This window comes from Nannobrachium achirus (assembly GCF_963921795.1).
Source record: "Nannobrachium achirus genome assembly, chromosome: 7".
Classification (NCBI taxonomy): Eukaryota; Metazoa; Chordata; class Actinopteri; order Myctophiformes; family Myctophidae; genus Nannobrachium; species Nannobrachium achirus.
Genome location: NC_137816.1, coordinates 23,551,047 through 23,573,055, shown reverse-complemented (window position 1 = coordinate 23,573,055; position 22,009 = coordinate 23,551,047). Strand labels below are relative to the sequence as shown.

General features: G+C 43.7%; 1 protein-coding gene across 11 annotated transcripts in view; it reads left to right on the top strand.

Annotated features, from left to right (window-relative positions):
* Positions 1 to 22,009, top strand: part of celf6 (CUGBP Elav-like family member 6) — a gene marked incomplete at both ends in the record, with an annotated part of 277,850 nt that overhangs the window by 15,031 nt on the left and 240,810 nt on the right. For all 11 annotated transcript variants that reach the window (XM_080730449.1, XM_080730447.1, XM_080730443.1 and 8 more), the window contains one exon: positions 3,992 to 4,074. In XM_080730449.1, the coding sequence (XP_080586575.1) occupies positions 3,992 to 4,074 (83 nt within the window). The remainder of the gene's footprint in view (positions 1 to 3,991; positions 4,075 to 22,009) is intronic.

The window sequence follows — 22,009 nt, the reverse complement described above, 5'->3', positions numbered from 1 at the left end:
TATGCAGATTTTGGGGGGGGAAATGCTATGGGCGTATAACTATTTAGGCGAGCACCTTAGCCTGGGGTGACAAGGCTTTCTAACGTCACCAACATTCAGCATCTGGAAGTCATCACACAGCAATAACTATAATGATAAAGATGTGAGCATTCATACTGATGAATGATAATGTTCTGTAAACATAGAGTTACCAACCGTCCCTTGAAATACAGAATCGTCCCTTGTTTGGAAACTAAAATATGTGTCCCTTATTGAACTGATCAGGGAAACACTTATGTATAACTTATGATCTTTATTTTGGGGGAATCAATCAGTGACACACAAAAGTCCAAACAGATATATACTGTACAGATACTTTAATACAGGTTGTTAACAACTAAACCATCTAATATTGACTTAGTGTGAGGGACAAACAGTCAAAGCATATATGCAACTTTGCAACACAGCTTTTCAATCTCAAACTTTTATTTAATTTCTAAGAAAGTAACTTTAGTTATTAGTTATTAGGCCCTTAAAAGAGGTAAACATAACTCAACAAACAGTAAGAGACCTCACAGGGGAGGACAGCACAATGAACTAGTTGCAGCACCCACACAAGCCTCGATTCTCCCCCTGAACCCTTTCTGTTAAAGTCCTCACTGTATGGTCCTTGGCTTGGACCTCTGCAGTCTGCATAAAAGCTAGCTCCACTCTCATCCCTAGCTTTTGCAATTCCAGGAAGCAGCCAGGCAACGTAACAAAGAGTAATGAATTAATGCAAATTAAAACAACAATAACTGTCAAACAATGTAAACTAAGTATGCATACTACTCTTGCATTAATAGACAATACTTAACAAACAACTGGTTGTGTTTTATGTTTGAGGTGACTGCAAAGCAAATGAAAATAACTAGAGTCATGGTGGCATGTGCAGTCTGAACCGGTCACAGCCATCAATCTTAGTGAACTAAACTGGACCTGAGTTGTCTCTTGTACATGGAATCCTTATTATATTTCTGTCTACAACCTTTACAGTATATGGGGTGTCAGTGGCTCAGGGGTAGAGTTACCGTCTTAGAACACAGAGGGTTGCTCCCTGTGAGTAGGTTGGTGCCTTGCATGGTTTCCTCCGCCATCGTTGTATGAATGTGTTAGTGAATGTGATGCAAAATCTCTGTAAAGCGTCTTGGACAAAAGGCGCTATATAAATGCACCATTTACCAGTAGATTGGCTATTTGTTAATAGGGTAGTGGAGTAAAAAATACTATTTGCCTCAGAGAAGTAGTGGAGTTGAAGTAAAAGTATAGAAAATAGAAAATACTCCAGTAAAGTAAAAAAGGAAATACCTTAAAAGTGTACTGAGGTAAGTAATGTACTAAGTTACTTTACACAGCTGTATTTGAGTAAATGTACTTTTACACCAGTAGTTCTCAACCTGTGGGTCGGGAGTCGGGACCCCCGGGGGGGTACCCCAAATGTTAAGCTAAATGCTAACATTGTTTTCTCACTCAACAGTAAACAAACCAACATAAAGTTAAATGTATAGAGGGTATCTGCACATTTCTAAAGTGACAATGAAGGACTTTAAAGACCTTTTTAGTACGGTCAAACATTGGTCAAATCGTCAAATATTAGAGACTGAAATTGTGAAAATAGCAGATCTACATGCTCATGAGCATGTAGATCGGCTATTTTCACAATGGAATAGATCGAGTCAAACTAATAAGGTAATGCCAACTCCTACAATTCGAAGTGCTTGTGCAGGGTGGGGGGTCCCCAGTTAAAATATGATTATTTTGGGGGTCGCGGCCTGAAAAGGTTGAGAACCACTGCTTTACACCTCTGTCCTCAGAATCTGAATCCTGGGGTTCATATGGTTAATATAATGCACATCAACTGTAGATATGCAGTGCTATTTTTTCATGCAGTGAATGATGTGCTGCACTGATTGTTAGTGTGTGTTACAGTTTCTATCATTCATCACATCACTCTGAAAGAGTTCCCCATGCACTGTTGTTGTCGTCTTCGGTATATTTCTGGTCTGGACCTTGAGGGGGTTCCAGGGGGTCCCCCACTAAATTAGTTTATATAACATCAAAATCACTTTAACCACTTTAACCCGGCAATTTGAAAAAAGCCGATGTACAAGCTCAAAACGAGTCGTGATGCAATGTGTTTTGAGCTTATAATTATAGCCTACTACGTATTTTAAAAGGATCTGTCGGAAAAAAACTTAAATGTTTGGAATAATAGAAAAAAACTTAAATGTTTGGAATAATATTGAAACATTTTAACAACACAAATCTTGTATGGGGACCCTGGTACAAAATGTTTTTAGGTGGGGGTCGTGGCCAAATACATACAGTATTCATTTGGGGATCTTTGACATGAAAAAGTTTGAGAACCACTGTTCTACACCAGTGTCCGCTTGAGTAAGCCCCTTGCTCACAGTCCATTTTATGAGCAGAAAAGAAAAGGACTAGGAGCATTTAAAACACTCCCTATGACCTCTTGCACACCTGCTCTGAAATTGCCTTCCGGTTGTGTTCGTAATTCTTTTTCAGTTCTATTCCTGAGTTCTGTTGGAATGTGTTAAAACGTATTGACCAATAAAAAAAAATCGATTAGTGTGCACACCAAAAATTATACATTTGTAGATATTGTTATAGTTATGGTTCTTGGTATGGAGGATGGCCCTTTATCATTTATCAACACTTATTTTATAATGTAAAATGTGTGCAAGCATCAGAGATTACATTTTAACATAATTCTGCTGACATTTCTATTGTTGTTGACAGATTTGGCTTTACGCTCCGATAGTGTATTTAATACTGTGACTTGTCGTCTCGATTTTCCCAGTTGATATTTTATAATGTAAGCATTCATGATATAGCCTTACCCCGAAGTACTCTACTAGCAACGAGTACAGTGGGAGGAAAGACTGAGATTCCTAGATTGTCAGCATTATAAAAGCAGCCATTAGTTTGCGTTGCCAAACAGTTTTTATGGTTGGCTGTTTTGATTTCATGCTTTTGCTGTCTACTATAAAGTGTTTTGAGCACCCTAAAAAAACACTCTGCAATAAAATATAATATTTATTTAAACAGTGGTGTACATTTATTGCCGTTGCTTGTTTTATCTCCCTTCCCTTTAGCCGCAGTGATCCAGTTATTTTGTGTTGAAGTAAACAGAGGCGTTACAAGGGGGGGGGGGGGGGGGAGTGGGAGTTACTAGGGCCCAAGGTGACGGGGCCTTAAATATTTTATACTTTATACTATTGAAAAATAGCAGAAATGCAAGCTCACAGCACGGCACCGAGTGCCACGCTGCAAGCTTGTAGATCTGCTATTTTTGAAAAGTTGTGAAAATGTGTGCAAATCTTTGAATTTGTGTATTTTTTAAAAGAAACATTTGTAACTCAAATCTTGCTTCTGGGGGGTCCCTGGAACTAAATATTTTGAGATGGGAAACATACTGTATTTTTTTCAAAACACCTAGAAGGATTTGAAATATTCAAAGACTTGGACAAATGTTCACGATTTCTCAAAAATAGCAGATTTACTTAAGTACTGTACTTAAGTACAGTTTTAGGGTATTTGTACTTTACTTGAGTATTTCCAATTTTCAGTACTTTTACTTCTACTCCACTACATCTCAGAGGCAAATATTGTACTTTTACTCCACTACAATTATTTGAAAACCTACTAGTTACTTTGCAGATATAAATGATTATATTATAAAACATACATTAATCCACTTTAGCCCTATTTTATACCTAGGCTATGTGAAAATAGCCGATCTACTTGTAGATCTGCTATTTCCAAACATTTTGTACTTTTACTTTTGGTACTTTAAGTATATTTTGATCCCAATACTTTCATACTTTTACTCAAGTACATTTAGAATTCTGGACTTTTACTTGTAACGGAGTATTTCTACTTTGCAGTATTGATACTTTTACTTAAGTAAAAAAATGTGAGTACTTTATCCACCACTGCTTGTTGTTCGCAGGATGTGCCTTTCTAACATACTGTGCCAGAGAGTCTGCACTGAAGGCCCAGAGTGCCCTCCATGAACAGAAGACGCTGCCAGGGGTAAGTGCCCCCGATCTGCCCCCGAAATGCCCCCGATCTGCCCCCTGTCACAGGCCAAGGCCCCGGGGCCCCCGCCTGCAGAGGGAACATGCGTTAACATAGAGCTCATACAGGAATGATATCACACACACACACACACTGCATGGCGGCAGACACATTCAGACACATGCAGCCATACAGTTGACTATACTTGGACATGCAAACACGCATATACACACACACACACACACACACACACACAGGCATGCACAAACATTCATGTGCACGCACGCATGCACATGTCGTGCACAGTGCACACACATGCATGCACACGTGCACACACATTATCTCTTACAGTGTAATTCACCTTTTTCTCTCCCTCTCCACACACACACGCGCACGCACACGCGCGCACACACACACACACACACACACACACACACACACACACACACACACACACACACACACACACACACACACACACACACACACACACACACAGATACACACACACACACACACACACACACGAAAACACACATCTCTTACACTTTAATTCCCTCTTTCTCTTCCTGCCCTCCCCCACACACACACACACGCACACACGCACACACACACACACACACACACACACACACACACACACAGACACACAGACACACACACACACACACACACACACACACACACACACACACACACACACACACACACACACACACACACACACACACACACACACCCTCTCATTGCTCATTACACTTGCTCATGCACATTGTCAGTGAAGACGGTGAGTGGCCTACCTCACCTTGTGGTGTCTTATTGCACTAATAATCACGCTGATGAGCGTTATTTCATAACAGTGTGCCATCCCTCCTCTGCACTGTAAAAGAAAGTGTTGATGTAACTCTTGTGAGTGTACAAATGGACCCTTTGGGATCCTTTTTGTACCCTCTCCCAGTTAAACGAACACTCAGGAGTGTGCAGTGTGTCCTCTCGCAATATGGCTGCTGCGGTGCACACTAATTGCCCTGAGGAATACCACTCTCATTATCACATATAATCAAACAATAAGTATAAACAATCACTTTTGCCATGTATATATCACCATCTGGTGTTTTTGTTTCAGCCTCTCTTCCGTGCGTGGCATTTCTTTTCTTTCTTTCCCTTTTTTCCCTCTCTCGTTCTCTCGCTCGCCGATGGCAGGTGACTTTTTCAATTAAAAATAGGGATGTCTTCTTCTCTGCTCTCTCCGGAGCTTTTAAAAAAAGAAGAGAAAGAATTAAATAAAAACCCTGGCCGGCGGAACGCTCTGAGCCCGGCCCGGGAGCCAATCTTCACAATCTGGGGGATTCATGTGATCTCGTGTCTATCTTGACTTTCTTCTCTCCCCCGCGATTCCGGTGTCGGGGGAATTAAATGGTGTGATTGAATTACACCTGTGGTCCCCTGAGGAGGAGAGGTGGTCTCCCCTCCCCCCCTCCCCCACGTAGCTAGAACACCACCACCACCAACCGTCGTCGGTTGAGGCCTTGATCAGAGCCTCGGGGCATCCATTTTAAGCTCCTGGGGCGGAGGAAAAATGGATATACTGGTAGAGGGAGTTCGAGAGTAGGATGGGTATACTGAGAGGCAGAAAGAGATGAGAGAGAGAGAGAGAGAGAGAGTGAGAGAGAGAGAGAGCGCTAAGAGACAGGGAGAGAGAGCAGAGGGGGGATACGAGAAAGGAGGACATAGAAAGATTGTGAGAGAAAAAGAAAGAGAGATGAGAAGGAAAACTGGAGAGACAATGGCAGACAGAGAGAAAGGGATCACAGTTTGAGAGATGTCAGAGAGAGACAGAGAGAGAGAGAGAGAGAGAGAGAGAGAGAAAGACAGAGAGAGAGACACAGAGAGACAGAGAAAGGGTTCACAGTTTGAGAGATGTCAGAGAGAGAGACAGAGAGACAGAGCCACACAGAGAGACACAGAGAGAGAGACACCATTTGAGGGGGAAGCAGAGAGAGAGAGAAGTAGGTGATATGGCTGCATGTCTTCTTCCTGGTGGTGGGTGGCCTCCTCTTCCTCGGTGCTGCTGGGTAATCAGCTGTCTGCAGCGCGCTGTGGAGATCCCAGGTAATTCGCTGAGCGTTAGGCACAGCGGCGCACCACCACCGCCGAAGCCCCCCAGAGACCCCCATCCTCGTTAACGTCTCACCACGGCTTCATAACGAGCCCATTGCCATGATGGCTCCCGCCTCTGTTGTCCTCATGGGGAAGTGAGAGCGTGTGCGCGCGCGCTGTGTGTGTGTGTGCGTGTGCGTGTGTGTGCGTGTGTGTGTGTGTGTGTGTGTGTGTGTGTGTGTGTGTGTGTGTGTGTGTGTGTGTGTGTGTGTCTTATGTGTCCTCCATCTAGAGAGGGGTTAATGGCATGTTCTGCGGGGGTTTGGGTAAACATTTCCCCTGAACAGCTCCCAGCGTGGGGTCAGTACTCCAATCTCAGGGCAGGCACGTCCTGCATACAGAGGGCTAATAAAAGATGTGCTCTCCATTCTGTGCGTGTGTGTGTGTGTGTGTGTGTGTGTGTGTGTGTGTGTGTGTGTGTGTGTGTGTGTGTGTGTGTGCGTGTGTGTGAGAGCGTGTGCGTGTCTGTGTGTGCTGTGGTGGTTTTGGACAAGGCTCATTGTGGTTATGGTCATGGCCTGATGTTTTGACATGCTCTGCTGTATAATGCTGCTGTTGTGCAGTGATGATGGTGTTATTGTAGGGCACGCTAAACGCACTCACCTGAAACCATATGAGATGTCTGCAATCTGTGGAAAACAACTGCAACATGGCTGGGCTGCCCCGGTGGGTCGCCTGGCAAGAGCGCAAAGCCCACCTCCTGAAAACAAGGCTATCTAGTCCTTCCAGCAACTGGCCTGTGTTCCAATCCGACCCATGTTTCTCAATGGTTGTTGTCGGGTGCAAACCTTGTATCTCCAAAACCGTTTGTTTTGTATTTATCATTTTAAAAAAAACGATTTTAACTAGTGTAGATCTGCTGTTTTCACTAGTCTTGTGAGACAGTCTTGTGTGATGAAGCAGGGCTTTACTTTATGAAAAAACATACACATTTGAAACTTGGAGATATACGAGGTTTCTGCCCGACAGTGACGCTATGCTGCATGTCATCCCCTCTCTTCTCACCAGCCTTTCCTCTCTCTCTCTCTCTCTCTCTCTCTCTCTCTCTCTCTCTCACTGTTACTATCTGCAGAAACACAGAATAAATCATCTAAAAATAAATAAATAAAAGGCTAAATTGGCACGTGGTCTGACCAAGATGACAGACGCTGCCAAATTAAAACAAATGATGGCGGTTTCCAAAGGGCAGGGGGGTAACTTGAGCTTGCATTTGACAAAATTACGACATGATTACTGGACTGGATTCAAAGCATTCCCCCCCCACACACACACACACACACCTCCAAAAAGGACATACATTTTAGGAGTACGTAATCTTCAAAAGAAGCATCATAGCTCGGCTGGGCCTTTTGTAAAAATGAAAGGCAGCCGGACCAAAAAAACTGGAAGTGACTATAGGGGGAGGCATGAGGCTGGACGTGAAGTGGCTGAATGAAGGCTGTAGTGCCAGCTGGTCCTTGGACGCGGTCAGGGCCAAACAAAGCAGAGCGGCTAGAGCAATGCGGCCAGCGAACTGCTTTGAACTCCGGCTGGCGTGTGTCTAAAAGAATCATCTTTGTCAGGCCAGGGTGGTGGTGGAGGAGTGTGTGCTTGTGTGTCCGTGTCAGTGTGTGTGTGTGTGTGTGTGTGTGTGGGGGGGGGGGGGGGGTGGAAAAAAGTACCAGTGAGTTGGAAAGCTCTTAGAACAGAGCTTTCCAATTCTTTTGGCCCTTTTTTACAAAGAGTCATGTTTCCATTTCTGTTGTCAGCCTATCTGTCAGAGAGAGAGAGCATGTGTGTGTGTGTGTGTGAGAGAGAGAGAGAGAGAGAGAGAGAGAGAGAGAGAGAGAGAGAGAGAGAGAGAGAGAGAGAGAGAGAGAGAGAGAGAGAGAGAGAGAGAGAGAATGTGTGATGGCAGTGACAGAGGAGGCGAGGCTGGGATGTCTGTGTGGTCTCTCCATGGTTCCTGTCATCTCCTGACTAGGGATGGTGACGATCTGAACATTTCATATCGCAATTATTGTGACCAAAGAAATCGACTCTGACTGACTCTGAATCCCAGATTTGCCACTTCCACTGTTTCTGATTCTTTCATTGACTTACATCTCTTAAGCCTGCATCCCTCTAATGTGTGCACTGCATTTGACCTGCCACTAGGGAAGCCCACCACGTGTGCCTTGTTCTTTGGTTTACATCCTTTGATTAATTGATTAATTCATTAATTAAAGAGCCAGAGCCCTTGAAGTCCTGCGTGCGTCAGATCCTGACGGTGAAGATTGTTAGGGTAACGTAACGGGAAGATCCAGTCAGCTCGCCCCGGTGCGCCAGTAGCACTGTTATATTTACACGCACATTCAGCATATTCCAGAATGTAGGGCAGTCTGGTCTGTGGTGAGGTCACATCATGAATGATGTCTCTCCCCAGGACTGTTAAATTCCCTTTTTATGTGCAGATATTGTAAGTCTATGCAGGCATTTTGTGTTAACTGCTGCTGGGGCTATCAGATGGGTGGGGTTTGCAACATCAGGACAATTTAGATTTTTAGATTTATCAGGTGAGTCATCAATCGCAGTAAAGTATATTAAATTGATGTTCGAATACTGACTCAACTCCCTGGCACTTATTGTATCGTTTTATTTGGCAGGCGCATCCATTTGGCATATGAGTTATGGCTAAAAGCAAACTGCAAACTGGAAAAAAAGAAAAGAAAAAAAAATCTGTTTGACGCAGGTCTGCCTTATGGACAGGCTCCAGAGTGTTTTGTTTTTTCCCCTTTGTTTGGCAAAATGGCCTCCCAACAAGCTCCCGTTGGAGCCTTGGATTTCTAAATGAATCTTTCTCTTTGCTTTCACGTTGCGCCACTTCCTCCACTCAGGCCAATTAGCTCTGGGTGTGCGTATGTAACAAGCCTGCTAATTGGGCGCTACTCGAGCCCAAAAGCCAATTAAAGTTTTCACGGGGAGAAACAAGAGATCCAGAATGCCTTTGTGTCTTGTCTCACGTGTGCTCTGTTCCGCTCCGTACTCCCTCTTTTCATGGGTAACCCTGCGCGTAGCTCTCTGCCTGCCTCTCTGGGGAGTGAGCCTTAGCTTGTCTGGTGAGTGTGTGTGAGGTGGCTGCTCGGCCTTGTGCGTTTCACGCCACCGTACTTGAAGGTGCCTGTTGAGTGATCCGCAGCGTTACAGCAGCACCCATGGCCTCTTTATTGATAAGGAAGCAGCCAGGCGCAACAGTGGGGAGAAGAGAAGAAAAAGTTCTTAACCCTGACTTTCACTACTCTTTGACCCTTAAATTTGTAAGTGTAAAACTTGGAAGGCTTCTACTTCCTCTAAACGGGAAATATAGAAAGATGTTGTGCTGCCGTTTTGTTCTTTCTCCCGCTCTGTCTCCGGCTCTCTCACGCCATCTTGGAGCCTGACCGAAGACACATTTCGATGCCCAGACCGATTTTACCAATTTCTTTTGGTCGATATTTTATGAAAAAAAGAAAAGTGTGAAATGTGGAAATTAATCTGAAAAAAGAACACTTAACTTATATTAGATACGGTGTATATATAGGGAATAGATACATAAACATTTACACAAAATTCAATTAAGCTGTCTAAACTTAAAATGAACATTAAATGTTCACTTTAAGTGACATTCTAACTTAAATTATACCCAATTAAATCTTAAGAAATAGCAGATCTTCTACCAGACCTGCTATTTTTGTAACAAAAAAAATGCAAAAACAAAAAAAAAGGGAAAAAAGCCTACATTGACTCGCCCAGTGGTTAAAATTCGGGACACGTCAGGGGAATAATGGCCAATACCGATGCCGTCAAAAAGAATCACAGTCAAATGGCCAACATATTGGCCAAACAGATATATCAGTTGGGGTCTCCTCCTTCTCCCCCTCTCTCAATTTGATACCCCCCCCCCCCCCCCCCCCCCCCCCCCATTCTAGTGCCAGTGAAAGGCACAGAAAATGGACTTCAGCATGTGTCACACAGAAATGGGTCAGGGGGAGATTGTGCAATATCAGTACTGGGTGTCACTAAGCACACTGCCATGGACCAGTGCATCCGGCTTGGTGACACGGTCTCTCTGCATCAGCCTACAGATGCTGCCACAACAGGCCCGCCATATGTCTGAGTCTGTGTCTTAGTGCATGCTGAAGGAAAAAAAAAAACTGGCAGAGAACATTGGCAGATTTTTCCTTCGTAAAAAAAAAAAAAGAAAATCCTCCCCTCAAATGACCCACGTGAACGAGCGCACACACGCAGACGCATATACAGTACTTACTTTAGAAGCAGAAGCATGCTGAGACAGGAGGAAATGTAATTGTTATAGGTGATGTACTAAGCAGTTGTTTTCTAATAAAAGATAGGCCAGCTTGATTGAAAAGTGATTTTGTCTTATAGTGGGTAATTAGGAGAAATGGCGGGTGAGCAGACATAAAGGCAGACATGCGAGCGTGCACGCACGCGCGCGCGCACGCACGCACGCACGCACGCACGCACGCACGCACGCACGCACACACACACACACACACACACACACACACACACACACACACACACACACAAAATACACACAGATACACACAGATACATACATGCCTAATCCCGGATCTCGTTCTCTTTCACCTCTAAAATATGTTAATTGATATATTTAGTGGCTGTGTGTGTGTGTGTGTGCGTGCGTGCGTGCAGTGCTGCGTCACAGCACCTTATCAGAGGACATAGTCCCTCTCCAGTGGTTCCACTCCTGGCCAGACATGCTGCAGCTTAAACTAATTACTCAGGCCACAGAGGGCCCCAACCCATTCTTTTAAGGGACAAATTGTGTTCCGTTGCCGGTCAATTTGTCCTCCGTGCCAGATTTGTCAACCTCCAATGCCCACGAGCTTTGTTGCCGTTATGAGAAAAAAGACAGCCCTACCGGGCTATACCGGATGCAAGACCTCTTCTAAGGCGCTCCCGCTTGCCATACCATCAATTATATCTATAGCATTTTCTCTTCCGTTGCCCTCCCGGGAAAAGAAATTAAAAACGGGCAATTGTTTTTCGTATCCCCCTGGGATGGAAGCATTTTCCACCACACGCCACCATGCATGCATGGTCGACATGCCGATTAGGGTGGGAATGGAATTGCGATCGAGGGGATGCACTCCGCAATGTCTCCTGTTATATGGCTGGTGGCCCTGAATATTGTGCAGAAATTAATTTGGTTCCATCTGATGGGATTTTCAACCTTGGAGAGTGTAAAATGTTAATCCAGGCCAGGAAGGCAGACGAGCTGTGTGGTACTCCTGGTGGTCCATGTCTATTTTTTTTTTTTTTTTTTTTTTTTTGCAAGCAGCTTTGGAGGGAGGGGGAGGGTGGGGGCGTTGAGGGGGTGGCAAACATAGCTCATTGTGAGACTGCCCTTAACCAGCCTGTAAAGATGGCAGGCCAGAGGCGGTGGACCGATGAGAGGGTGAGATAGTGCTCTTTAAAGACCACGGGGCAGCAGAGTTTTAGTGCAAAGAGGTCGCAGAAAAACCCAACCCATTTGTCCTCGCCGTCGCGAAATTGTCTGGCCACCCCACGGACCCGAGGCCAGGCTGTTCTCCTGAAAGAGCACAGGACGTGTGGGGATGTCATTAGAGCTAGACCCATATATCGGTCCGCTCGATTATCGTCATGAAGCCAATATGTCCTGATTTTTATTGTATTTAATTTTTTTAACCTGTGACACGCTGGCATTGCAGGCTAGGGCAGTGGTTCTCAACCTGTGGGTCTATTAGAGGCTGAAATTGTGAAAATAGCCGATCTGCTATTTTCACTGTGTTATAGAAAATGTAATGCCTCAACTGCCTCAACTCTTAGTGCTCGTCAGGGTGGGGGGGTCCCCAGTTAAAATATGATTATTTTCGGGGTTGCGGCCTGAAAAGGTTGAGAACCACTGGCCTAGGATGCCGGGACCACCACGCCGGCGGCCCGGGTCCTGATTTTTTTTATAAGTATAAACCCTATTCAAAAGGTCTGACAGCGCAACGCATTGTGAGCTATTTTTGTGTGACATTTCTGGAACGTTTTTGAACATTTTTGAAAGTATTCTCTTTTAATAATTCTGGACAGAATTGGGATGCCAGGTTGGAAGTGGTTAAGCTTTAGTAGATTTTACAGAATTTGATTTTGACAAAATATCGGTCAAAACTTCGGTAATTGGTGGGCTCCAAAATAAAACACTGCCACACTTTTGGCTTCAGTTGGGCTCTAGTATGGGGATGACACAAGCCAGTATCAGAACAAAATGTCTAAGACAGGAAGTAACTCAAATTCCTCTGCTAAACACTTGTACCGACTGTAGCTTTTTGGATGTGTTGAAGGATGAACTTCAGATAATGCCTTTTTTGTACCAGAATGGATACATAGTGTTTTGGCAATGAACGGAGATGAGAGTACTGTGTGTGTGTTCGTTCTCATACGCGGTGAGAGATTGTGCGCCAGGCTCCAGGTTCCTTGGCACCCTTCCCCCCCAGCGTAGTCGACTCTCTCGCTGTCTCTCTCTCTTTGACAGGTGCAGTTGGACGCCGCCGGTGCATGCTCTCCTGCGCTAATTTATCCGCTTCTTTGGCTGTAATGAGGCAGAACTGGTAAATGTGGGGACAGCATTGTTAACATTGCTGCTTCACTGGGACGGAGCAGAGGAGTGGCTGACGGGGAGATGGAAATGAGCCCTCGCATTGCTGTCACACCTCCAAAGAATGATGGTCTTAGTCTGCTACTTACGCCTGCATCCGCCGTCTTAGTTAGGCTGCGTGCCAGACAGGGAGAGATTCCTTAAACCAATTAAGCATCAAAGTTTCCAATTTGAGTCGACTCTTTTTTTTATATATAAGATCGGGCAGCTCTGCCAGAGCGGCGGAGGCGAACTTTGAGGCGGGATGTTTCACCCTGATAGCCTGAAATGGTTACGGGATGGCTTAATTGGAGGCTGAATGTTGTCACCCACAAAACACAGAGAAGATCAGGGTAACTGTCCTTTTTTTATATAGTGGTTCATATGAGCTTTCCATTGTTTCGTACACTCATACTGTAGATCAGGGTTCTTCAACAGGGGGTCCTCCAAATCGTCCAATCCTTTTTATATTAACAACTTGAACCCTAGTGTCCATATTCTGAGAACTGTAGCCAAAAATAGCCGATCTACAAGCTCACAACGCCTCGCAGCTTGTAGATCGGCTATTTTCGGCAAAGAGGTTTGGTGTAGAGGGGAAAAAGAGCAGACACAGTAAAAGGTCAAGTTTATTAGTATAATGACGGCTCAAGTGGTTAAATATCTGAAAACACAAATCGACATGAATCCAATATGCACTGATGATTGTGCTGTCAAAAGATGAAACTGTATGGAATCCATGAAAAGGTTGTGGGGGTCCCTGCTTCATCTCTCTCTCAACTAAGGGGTCCTTGGCCTGAAAATGTTGAATACTCCTGCTGTAGATAACATAGGTACAGATAAGGCACAGGAAAGCGATTTGGATTTTACAATGCAGAATTATTTTAAATGCTATTTAAAAATATATATTATATTATATAATATAATAATAATATATATATTTCTTCATCCAATTTAGTTATTATGCCAACCCACCCCCACCCAATAGGCTCAGCAGCCATATTGGAAAGAAAGTGGGCCCCTGCCTTACTTCCTTCACAAGTCTTACCAATTATACTAATTAAGGGCTCTGTTCCATTCTGGTCAAAGAGCCAGGGTGCTGATATGGTGCATGTTGGCTCACTAGTGGAAAGACTGCAGCACCAGTGGGTCTCAAATTGGGGTCCAGGGACCCTTGTGGTTCCTTTAGGATGTTCCAATGGCCCCTTACGGGTGTGTAACTCTTATTCCCAGATCTTCTTAATTCATTAATTAAGTGATAACACCGCCATCTTATGCGCCATCCTTATTATAAAAGTCGCGCTGAACAAACACATACCGGTAAGGTTTAAGACTGTACACCTTTTGGAAAAAAAAATCTTCCTCCTAGAATAATCATAATACCTGATGATCATGTTTTAGGGCTGGGGGAATATCCCGGCACCCCAAGTCAAACTTCATCCAGTGGGAAAAAAACATAAAAGACATGAGAGAACCACAGTTCTACACTAAATTGAACCAAGCTTTGTGCTTTGCTTGAGTATTTCCAATTGCTGATACTTTTTTCCACCACTGCATCTTGTTTGATCAGACTCGATAAAAGCAATCTGATTCAAAATTCGATATGGCCAAACATCAGATTTGGGCTGCCAGTTTGAACAGCCAGCCAGCCAGCCAGCCAGCCAGCCAGCCAGCCAGACAGACAGACAGACAGACAGACAGACAGACAGACAGACAGACAGACCTAATGAAAATGACAGTCATTACGACACAGCCCTTTGCGTCCTTGATTGCTTCCTTTCCTGTCCGCTTTCTTCTTTGTCATGCCGGCAGGCAGACAGGCCGGCCACCCACTTTTGGAATTCACAGCACACTTTAGCAATCACTGTAGACATCAAGGCAATCTGTGCGTGTTTGTTCAAAGGCAAAAAAGGAAGGAAAAAAGGAAAGGAAACAGGTTGTTGCTGAGTTCAGCAACACACTATGGCATGGAGCGGCCAGACTTATCAAACACAACAGTTAATCACACATGGATAAGTGTAAACCTTCTGCTGATTGAAACATGATCCCAATGTACAGCACGCGTATAGATCATGCCAGAATACATACCCACACATCATACACAACTTGCATACATTGCTAAGTTAGTAAGATGTGTTGGATCTTCTCATTATCTGTTTCGGCACCTGCTTGGAAAAGTCTGCCAGCACTTGCAGCCCTTGACAACTTTCATAAAGCCTGGCAAGGACAGCCAGTCTGAAAGATATAGCCCAGCATTTCACATACTGTAGATCTGTGCTGTGTATTGTAAGTTGGCTTATGTTCATTATTCGAGCAACGATGCTGTTACGGCTCACAAAGCCTCAGCAGGTTACGATAACAGGAGAAGCTAATAGCCAAAGGCCACGACATACTACAGTCCACCAGACAATCATTTATCATAACAAAGAAAAAATGAGACATTATGAAACACATTCAGTGAATCAGACTCTGCACAGAACATGACCACTAGTAAAACGCTCTAATGTATGCACAGCAGCCATTTTGGACATTGTTTACCAATTGAGTACCTGAGACAAAAAACTGTTTAAGTCCATATTTTAAAACTTTGAATATAGATATATATATTTTGTTTATTATTTTGTATTTACCAGACTGTAAACCACAAACTAGAAGTTTTTAATCAGTTAAATTATTTATGCACTCCCCCCTCATTTTGTTGAATTAGATGTTTTTACTTAACTCATGTATATTAGTAATTAGAAGACATAATACTTTTGGAAAGTGGAGAAACAGTATATTTGCAACAGTTTCTGGAACAACAAAGTCTGTACAAGCAATATTCAGCAGTACAAAGGGAGCAGATAACATTAAAACAGACAATTGAACAAAATGAGGGGTGAGTGCATTAACAATTTAACAGATTAAAAATGACTAGTTTGTGGTTTACTGTCTGGTAAATCAAAAAATATATATATTCAAAAAAAATATGGACTTAGACTGTTATTCGTCTCAGGAACTCAATTATGCTAATTCAGGTTGTGTTCCATTCCGGTCAAACAGAGTCAGGGTGCTGATATTGTTCATGTTGGCTTACTGGAAACACTGCTACACGAGGAGGGAATCTATCACAGGTTTGGGTAAAACGTTCACACCCCCAGTCACTGCTTCACCAACAGGCTCGCGATGTAGAAGGGAAGCGAAGGGAGAAATCTTCCGTCAAGCCCATCTCACGCAGCCCCTTATATACAGTATTACCTCTATGCACGCAACGGTTTGCGTGTAAATAAAAACTGAAACACTTCTTTGATAAATACAACTCTATAACTCTATACAATATGTGCGATTGTATCTTTTGTATTCTGTAAATAATTACGTTATTCTGCCAAAGCCAAAGTGCAGTAACTAAGCAAATAATTTAACTGAAGAAAAAAAAAAAGGATTTAAAAGTGTTGAGGTAATTGTTGTGTATTGTAAATCATAGGCTAACTGTGTGTGTGTTAATCGTATAATTATTTGCAAGATTACTTTAGATAAGGGCTGATAGGTGTAGTTCATAATAATTTGTAGGCTACTTTAGTTCAGTGTATCTGCATCGCGATCTTTGGGGTGTGAAAGATTTACCCAAACCTGTGATAGATTCCCTCCTCGCCTTTGCTACACCAGTGGGTCTCAAGTGGGGTCCAGCCAGGTACCCTCATAGTTTCTTGAGGCGGTTCCAAATGGCCCTTATACGGGTGTGTAACTCTGAGAGTGTACAAATGGAAACAAATTGACCTGTGAGGTTCCATTTGTACGCTCTCAGAGATATGGGGGTCCTTGAAATAAAAAATAAAAAAGGCTTTATTGGCGTTCCTGGGCATGCATGAGCCACCCCAGGGAAAACCCCAGAAAATTATTTTCTAACACCCTCACTGACACGGGGAAGATAGAGCATACAGTAACAATGCTGTGTAGACTACATATCAGTAATGTTTTGTCGATTTCATTTCCACCCTAATGTTTGAATCAACATTCAAACATTAGTAAATCTGTAGGCTGTACCTGAGATCCATTACTTTGTAGTACAAAGTTTGTACTCGTCCCTTTCTCTTTACCCTCCTTTGTTCTTACCCTTCTCTTAACATAGACTTTTTTTGTGGATCAGAAAAGATAAACACAAACTTCAGGGCACAGGGATTATGGTTAGTCGGTGGGTTAACATTTGGTGAACAGTGAGGAGCAGTCTGTTCATTTTTTAGAAGAAATGAATTGAATATGATAAACTCATGAAATATCATGCTAACTGAATTGTCATAGAAATTCCATTGCAGGCTTCTAATATTTTTCACACAAACTGGTAAGACCTCATAATCAATAAAGATACATACACAATACACAATTAATTTTGTTTGGTTTAATGTTTTGAAGCATCGGAGAGCAGTATACTGTCTCTGCACACAAGCAAAGAGAGACCTTACTAGACAAAGGCTTCTGTCGGCAACATATTGAGCACAGCAAGACAAGTATAGTATTTTTTCCACCACACTCAACTCTTTTATCTTTTTTTCATTTTCCTCTATTCTGTGATGGTTTTTCACTAGTTGGAACATTGCTTCTGCAATTTCCCTCCATTCAGGCACAAGAGCATTAGTGAGGTCATAGGGCCTACACTTCATGTTGAGGCGATTAGGCTTGGCTTGTATTTGGTGCTCCAATTCATTCCAAAGGTGTTTGATGGGGTTAAGGTCAGGGCTTAGTGTGGGCGAGTCAAGTTCTTCCCCTCTCATCTCAGCAAACCAATTGTCTTAGGGGGGGAGTGTGCGGGGGGCACGGGGAAACGGCCTCATGCAAACTGTTGCAAAATAGTAACCACACAATTGTCTAGAATGTCATTGTAGCTGTAGCATTAAGATTTCCACTCACTGGAACAAAGGGCACTAATTAGAAACGCTAATTAGAAAGGGTGTCCTCTGACTTTTGGTCATATGTATATTTCATATAGGCCATAAAGAAGACAGCTACAGTAACTCTTCAACCCCGGCCACATCGGCAGGCTGACTCGCTGTTGTGTAATAATGAGTTTTGAAGTATTAGGTGTGGATATTATCACACACACACACACACGCACGCACGCACGCACGCACACACACACACACACACACACACACACACACACGCACACACATGCACACACATGCACCCACGCACACACATGCACACACGCACACACACACGACACACAAACATGGTCTTATTTTCCAGGGACCTGTTCATGGACTCTTGGCTCTCCCTGGGCCCCATTTTGAGAAGCAGTGGTGTGGTGAAACATGACCTACCTTATTCCCTCAGCGAGCGAAGAGAGGTCTGCCTCTGGAGGTTTCGGGGAGAGGGATTAAGAGAGTGAAAGAGAGAAATATAGGGGGAGAAAGAAAGAAAGAAAGAAAGAAAGAAAGAAAGAAAGAAAGAAAGAAAGAAAGAAAGAAAGAAAGAGCGCAAAGTGAGAGAGTCGGAGCCTGCGGGAGAGATGCAGAGGGAGTGAGAGAAGGTAAAGTGATGAGTCATCATGAGGGGGAGATGGGGGAGAGAGAGAGAGAGAGATGCAGTCTTGCATAATTAACACCACAGCATCATCAGGACGAACTCCTCCATCAGCGTGTCCAAAGGATTAACTACGCCATGCTCTCCTTATCTCCTCCTCTACCGTATAAGAAAGAAAATGACCTTGCACTTGTTTACATGCTGATTAAAGACAGGAGGGGGGAGGAGGCGCGGGACAGAGAGAAAGTCAAACTGCAATTAACCACTTTTCAACCTGCCCATCCCTACTTTTGGGCATGTCATTGTTTGCACGAGAAAAAAATGTATTGTGTTTTTGAACAATAGCTAAAATAGCAGATCTACAAGCTCACAACATATTGATTCTCGAACACATTGTGAGCCTATTAGATCTGCTTAAAGCTGCAATGCGTAACTTTCATATACTGTACATTTGATATTTCTACAGCAGTGCTAATACGGAAAGCCCTTTGGGCAGGGGTGTTTGTTTGAGTATTACTAGCTCTAGAGCGTTAGCAGGTTCTCTCTAACGGTGCTATTCCCGCATGGACTGAAAGTTCCACTACCGTGCGAGTTCTCCATCTGTAGTAAAAATAAAGGAAACTATTTCGCTACTCATCGAAACAAAGGCTGTTTTTTGTTATTGAAGGACGTAACAGGACCCCACCATCTCTGTATAATACACTTTTTGGGCAGAAACTAACATAATATGTCCGCCAGATGGAAATGTATCTATTTACTCAACTGCGTCCTCTACAGATCTGGACATAGGTATTTTATTTTGACCAGATCTGTATGTGCTAGAGGTAAATGCTCTCACTTGTGAGCCAGTAGTGGTTCTACATTTATCAGTGGAAGAGCAGGGAGACCAACTACCGGTAATACCACCACACAGTTGTGTTAGTTATATTGTATAGGGTGTACTATCATGGCATACTGTGGTTCTCAAACTTTTCAAGCCATGACCCCCCAAAATAATCCTATTTGAACTGGGGACCCCCCACCATGACAAGCACTTGGAATTGTAGTTGAGGCGTTGCACTTTGTTTGACTCAGTTCCACAGAGTTTTGTAAAAATAGTCTCATATAAATATGAAAAAAGGCTCATAAAATATGAAAATATGCTCATAACGCCTCGCATTTGAGCATGTAGATCGTCTATTTCCAAATGTGTGCCTCTTTAGGTGAGCTAATATTTTACAATTTGGCCAATATTTTACATTTTTTATAGTATAGTTTGTTGATTACAGCTATACATTAACTGTACATTAACTTCATTTTAGAGGTATTAAGAAGGTTAAAGCGGTGCAGTAGACATTGGGCTGGGTCCGGGGGGGTGATGCATTGTAGATTTATGCGTATTTCTTTGTGCTGAAAGAGTGTGTCAACATGTGGGCAGTTGAATTTTATGACTTTGGCTTTTTTTCTTTTTTATTGCCCTGGGTAGACCTGGGACTGTTAAGTCAGTGTGTGTGTGTGTGTGTGTGTGTGTGTGTGTGTGTGTGTGTGTGTGTGTGTGTGTACACAGTATGAGTGTCAGTGAGGTTAGTATATCTGTTTCTGTGTGTGCGTGTGTGTGTGTGTGTGTGTGTGTGTGTGTGTGTGTGTGTGTGTGTGTGTGTGTGTGTGTGTGTGTGCGCGCACACACACGTGTGTGCGAGTGTGTGTGTGTGTGTGTGTGTGTGTGTGTGTGTGTGTGTGTGTGTGTGTGTGCGTGTGTGTGTGTGTGTGTGTGTGTGTGTGTGTGTGTGTGGTGCTGAGGCTGGGAGCCTGGAGCCTGCTGTACAGCTGTATTTACCTGGCCCGTCATCTGTGCTGCTACTTCAGCCCTCTGCCCTGGAGATCCCCAGTCTGCACTGCCAAGGTCTCCTTCTCTCTCTGCCCGTAGTTCTCTCTGCTCCTCTGAGACTTTCCATCAGCTACTTCTCTATCTCTTTCTTTCCATCTTGGTTGCCCTCAGAAAAGCTCACTTTTTCGATTGTTCTTGCTTTCTGTCTTTTTCTTTCTCTTCCTGTCTCTCTCTTTTCTTCTTTCTTGGTTGCTTGTTTCCCTTTTTTTCTTTACTTTACATCTTAGCCCCTGCCACCCCACACCTCAGACTCTCCCATTCTCTTTCTCCATGCAGTCTCCCCTGACAGACCTCCCTGTCCCCCCCCCCCCCCCCTCCCCCCATCCCCCCTCTCTGTCTGCCACCCATGGCACCTCTCCCTGCTTGCCACTCCGTCCAGAGCAGAGCTGGGCCTCTCTTCCTGTCATTTATCTGAGCGCCAGACTCAGATAGACGGGCAAGCAGGGATTATCAGATATAGCCCCGGCCAACAATGGTTCTGTGCTTGTTACATTCAGCTAAGAGCTAAAACTCAGACGGTAATAGGGAGGGAGTGGATAGCGAGTTACAAGGGATCTCTCCATGCTTCACGGAGACTGATTGTTTGGGGTGAAAAGAAGACACTGTGAGCTGTTTTGAGGTGTCAGAGAGGATTTTGTCTTCATTTTGTTCGAACTACCAAAAAAAGAGATCACACCATTCTATCACACCATTTTCACTTTTTGTTCTATTGAACGGAATGCACTTCCTTTTGCTTATGGTAATGTACATACTGTATGTGAGCCTGTCCATGCAGCCTACTGTATGTGGAGGGCTAGGGTTGTGGTGTTTAGCCATGCCCACATCCCAGTGACCGGTCAAATGAGTGATTGCCCAATTTCATGTTTTGAACAGTTGTACCAAGTGAGCTGTGTTATTTGTCTTTGGACCGAAAGGCTTCACTGGAAAACATTAATGTTTTTTTAGAGAGAGAGAAAGAGAGAGATGAATTGAAACCTGCGTGTGACTACCCAATTCTCCCTTCTTTCCTTGAGCTCTAATGGGCCTAATGGCCATCACCAGAACATTGTTTGATGGGGGTGGGCTTGGTTTGAAAAGTGACTTATTAATTTGACAGGAACAGTTCTTGAGTTCTCGTCTTTCTGCTTTGGTCCTTGTTACCAATTCTCGGGACTGACTGGACTGTCTAGAGACTCCTTAAAATAAAGGACTGATACAGCCAGTGCTTTTGAAGGTACATTCAGTGATTTTGGTGCTTTACAGTAGTTAATGCCTTTGAAGGTACAGTGAGTGCTTTTGCGTTCCATGGTACAGTCATTGCTTTTGATGGTATACAGGCAGTGCTTTTGACAGTGCATGCAGTGCTTTTCATGGTACCGGCAGTGCATCTTTTGTACAGGAAATGCTTTTGACTGTATTACATGTCAATCCATGAACCCAGGTTTAATACTTATTGAATACATTGGCTCTCGTTATGTCTAGGGTTTTATAGTGTTATGAATTGACTTGTACTGTATCTCCTTACTCTCGCATAAGGTTTTACACAAACATATTAACTGCAGCATTCTCCAAACACAGATGGAAAGTGTACATAGCCAGCTTTCAGTCGCTATGCTGCTTCTCTGTTCTTCTGCCAGGGTGGCGGACTGCTGCCGGCTTCCTCTCCTTTGACTGGGACAGCTCCGGTCTGTCTCCTCGTTCCAGCGCACAGGTACCACAGGTACCACTGGTACCACTGGTACCACAGCTACCACAGGTACCACTGGTACCACAGGTACCACAGGTACCACAGGTTTCACGCACACTAAACACTCTGGCCC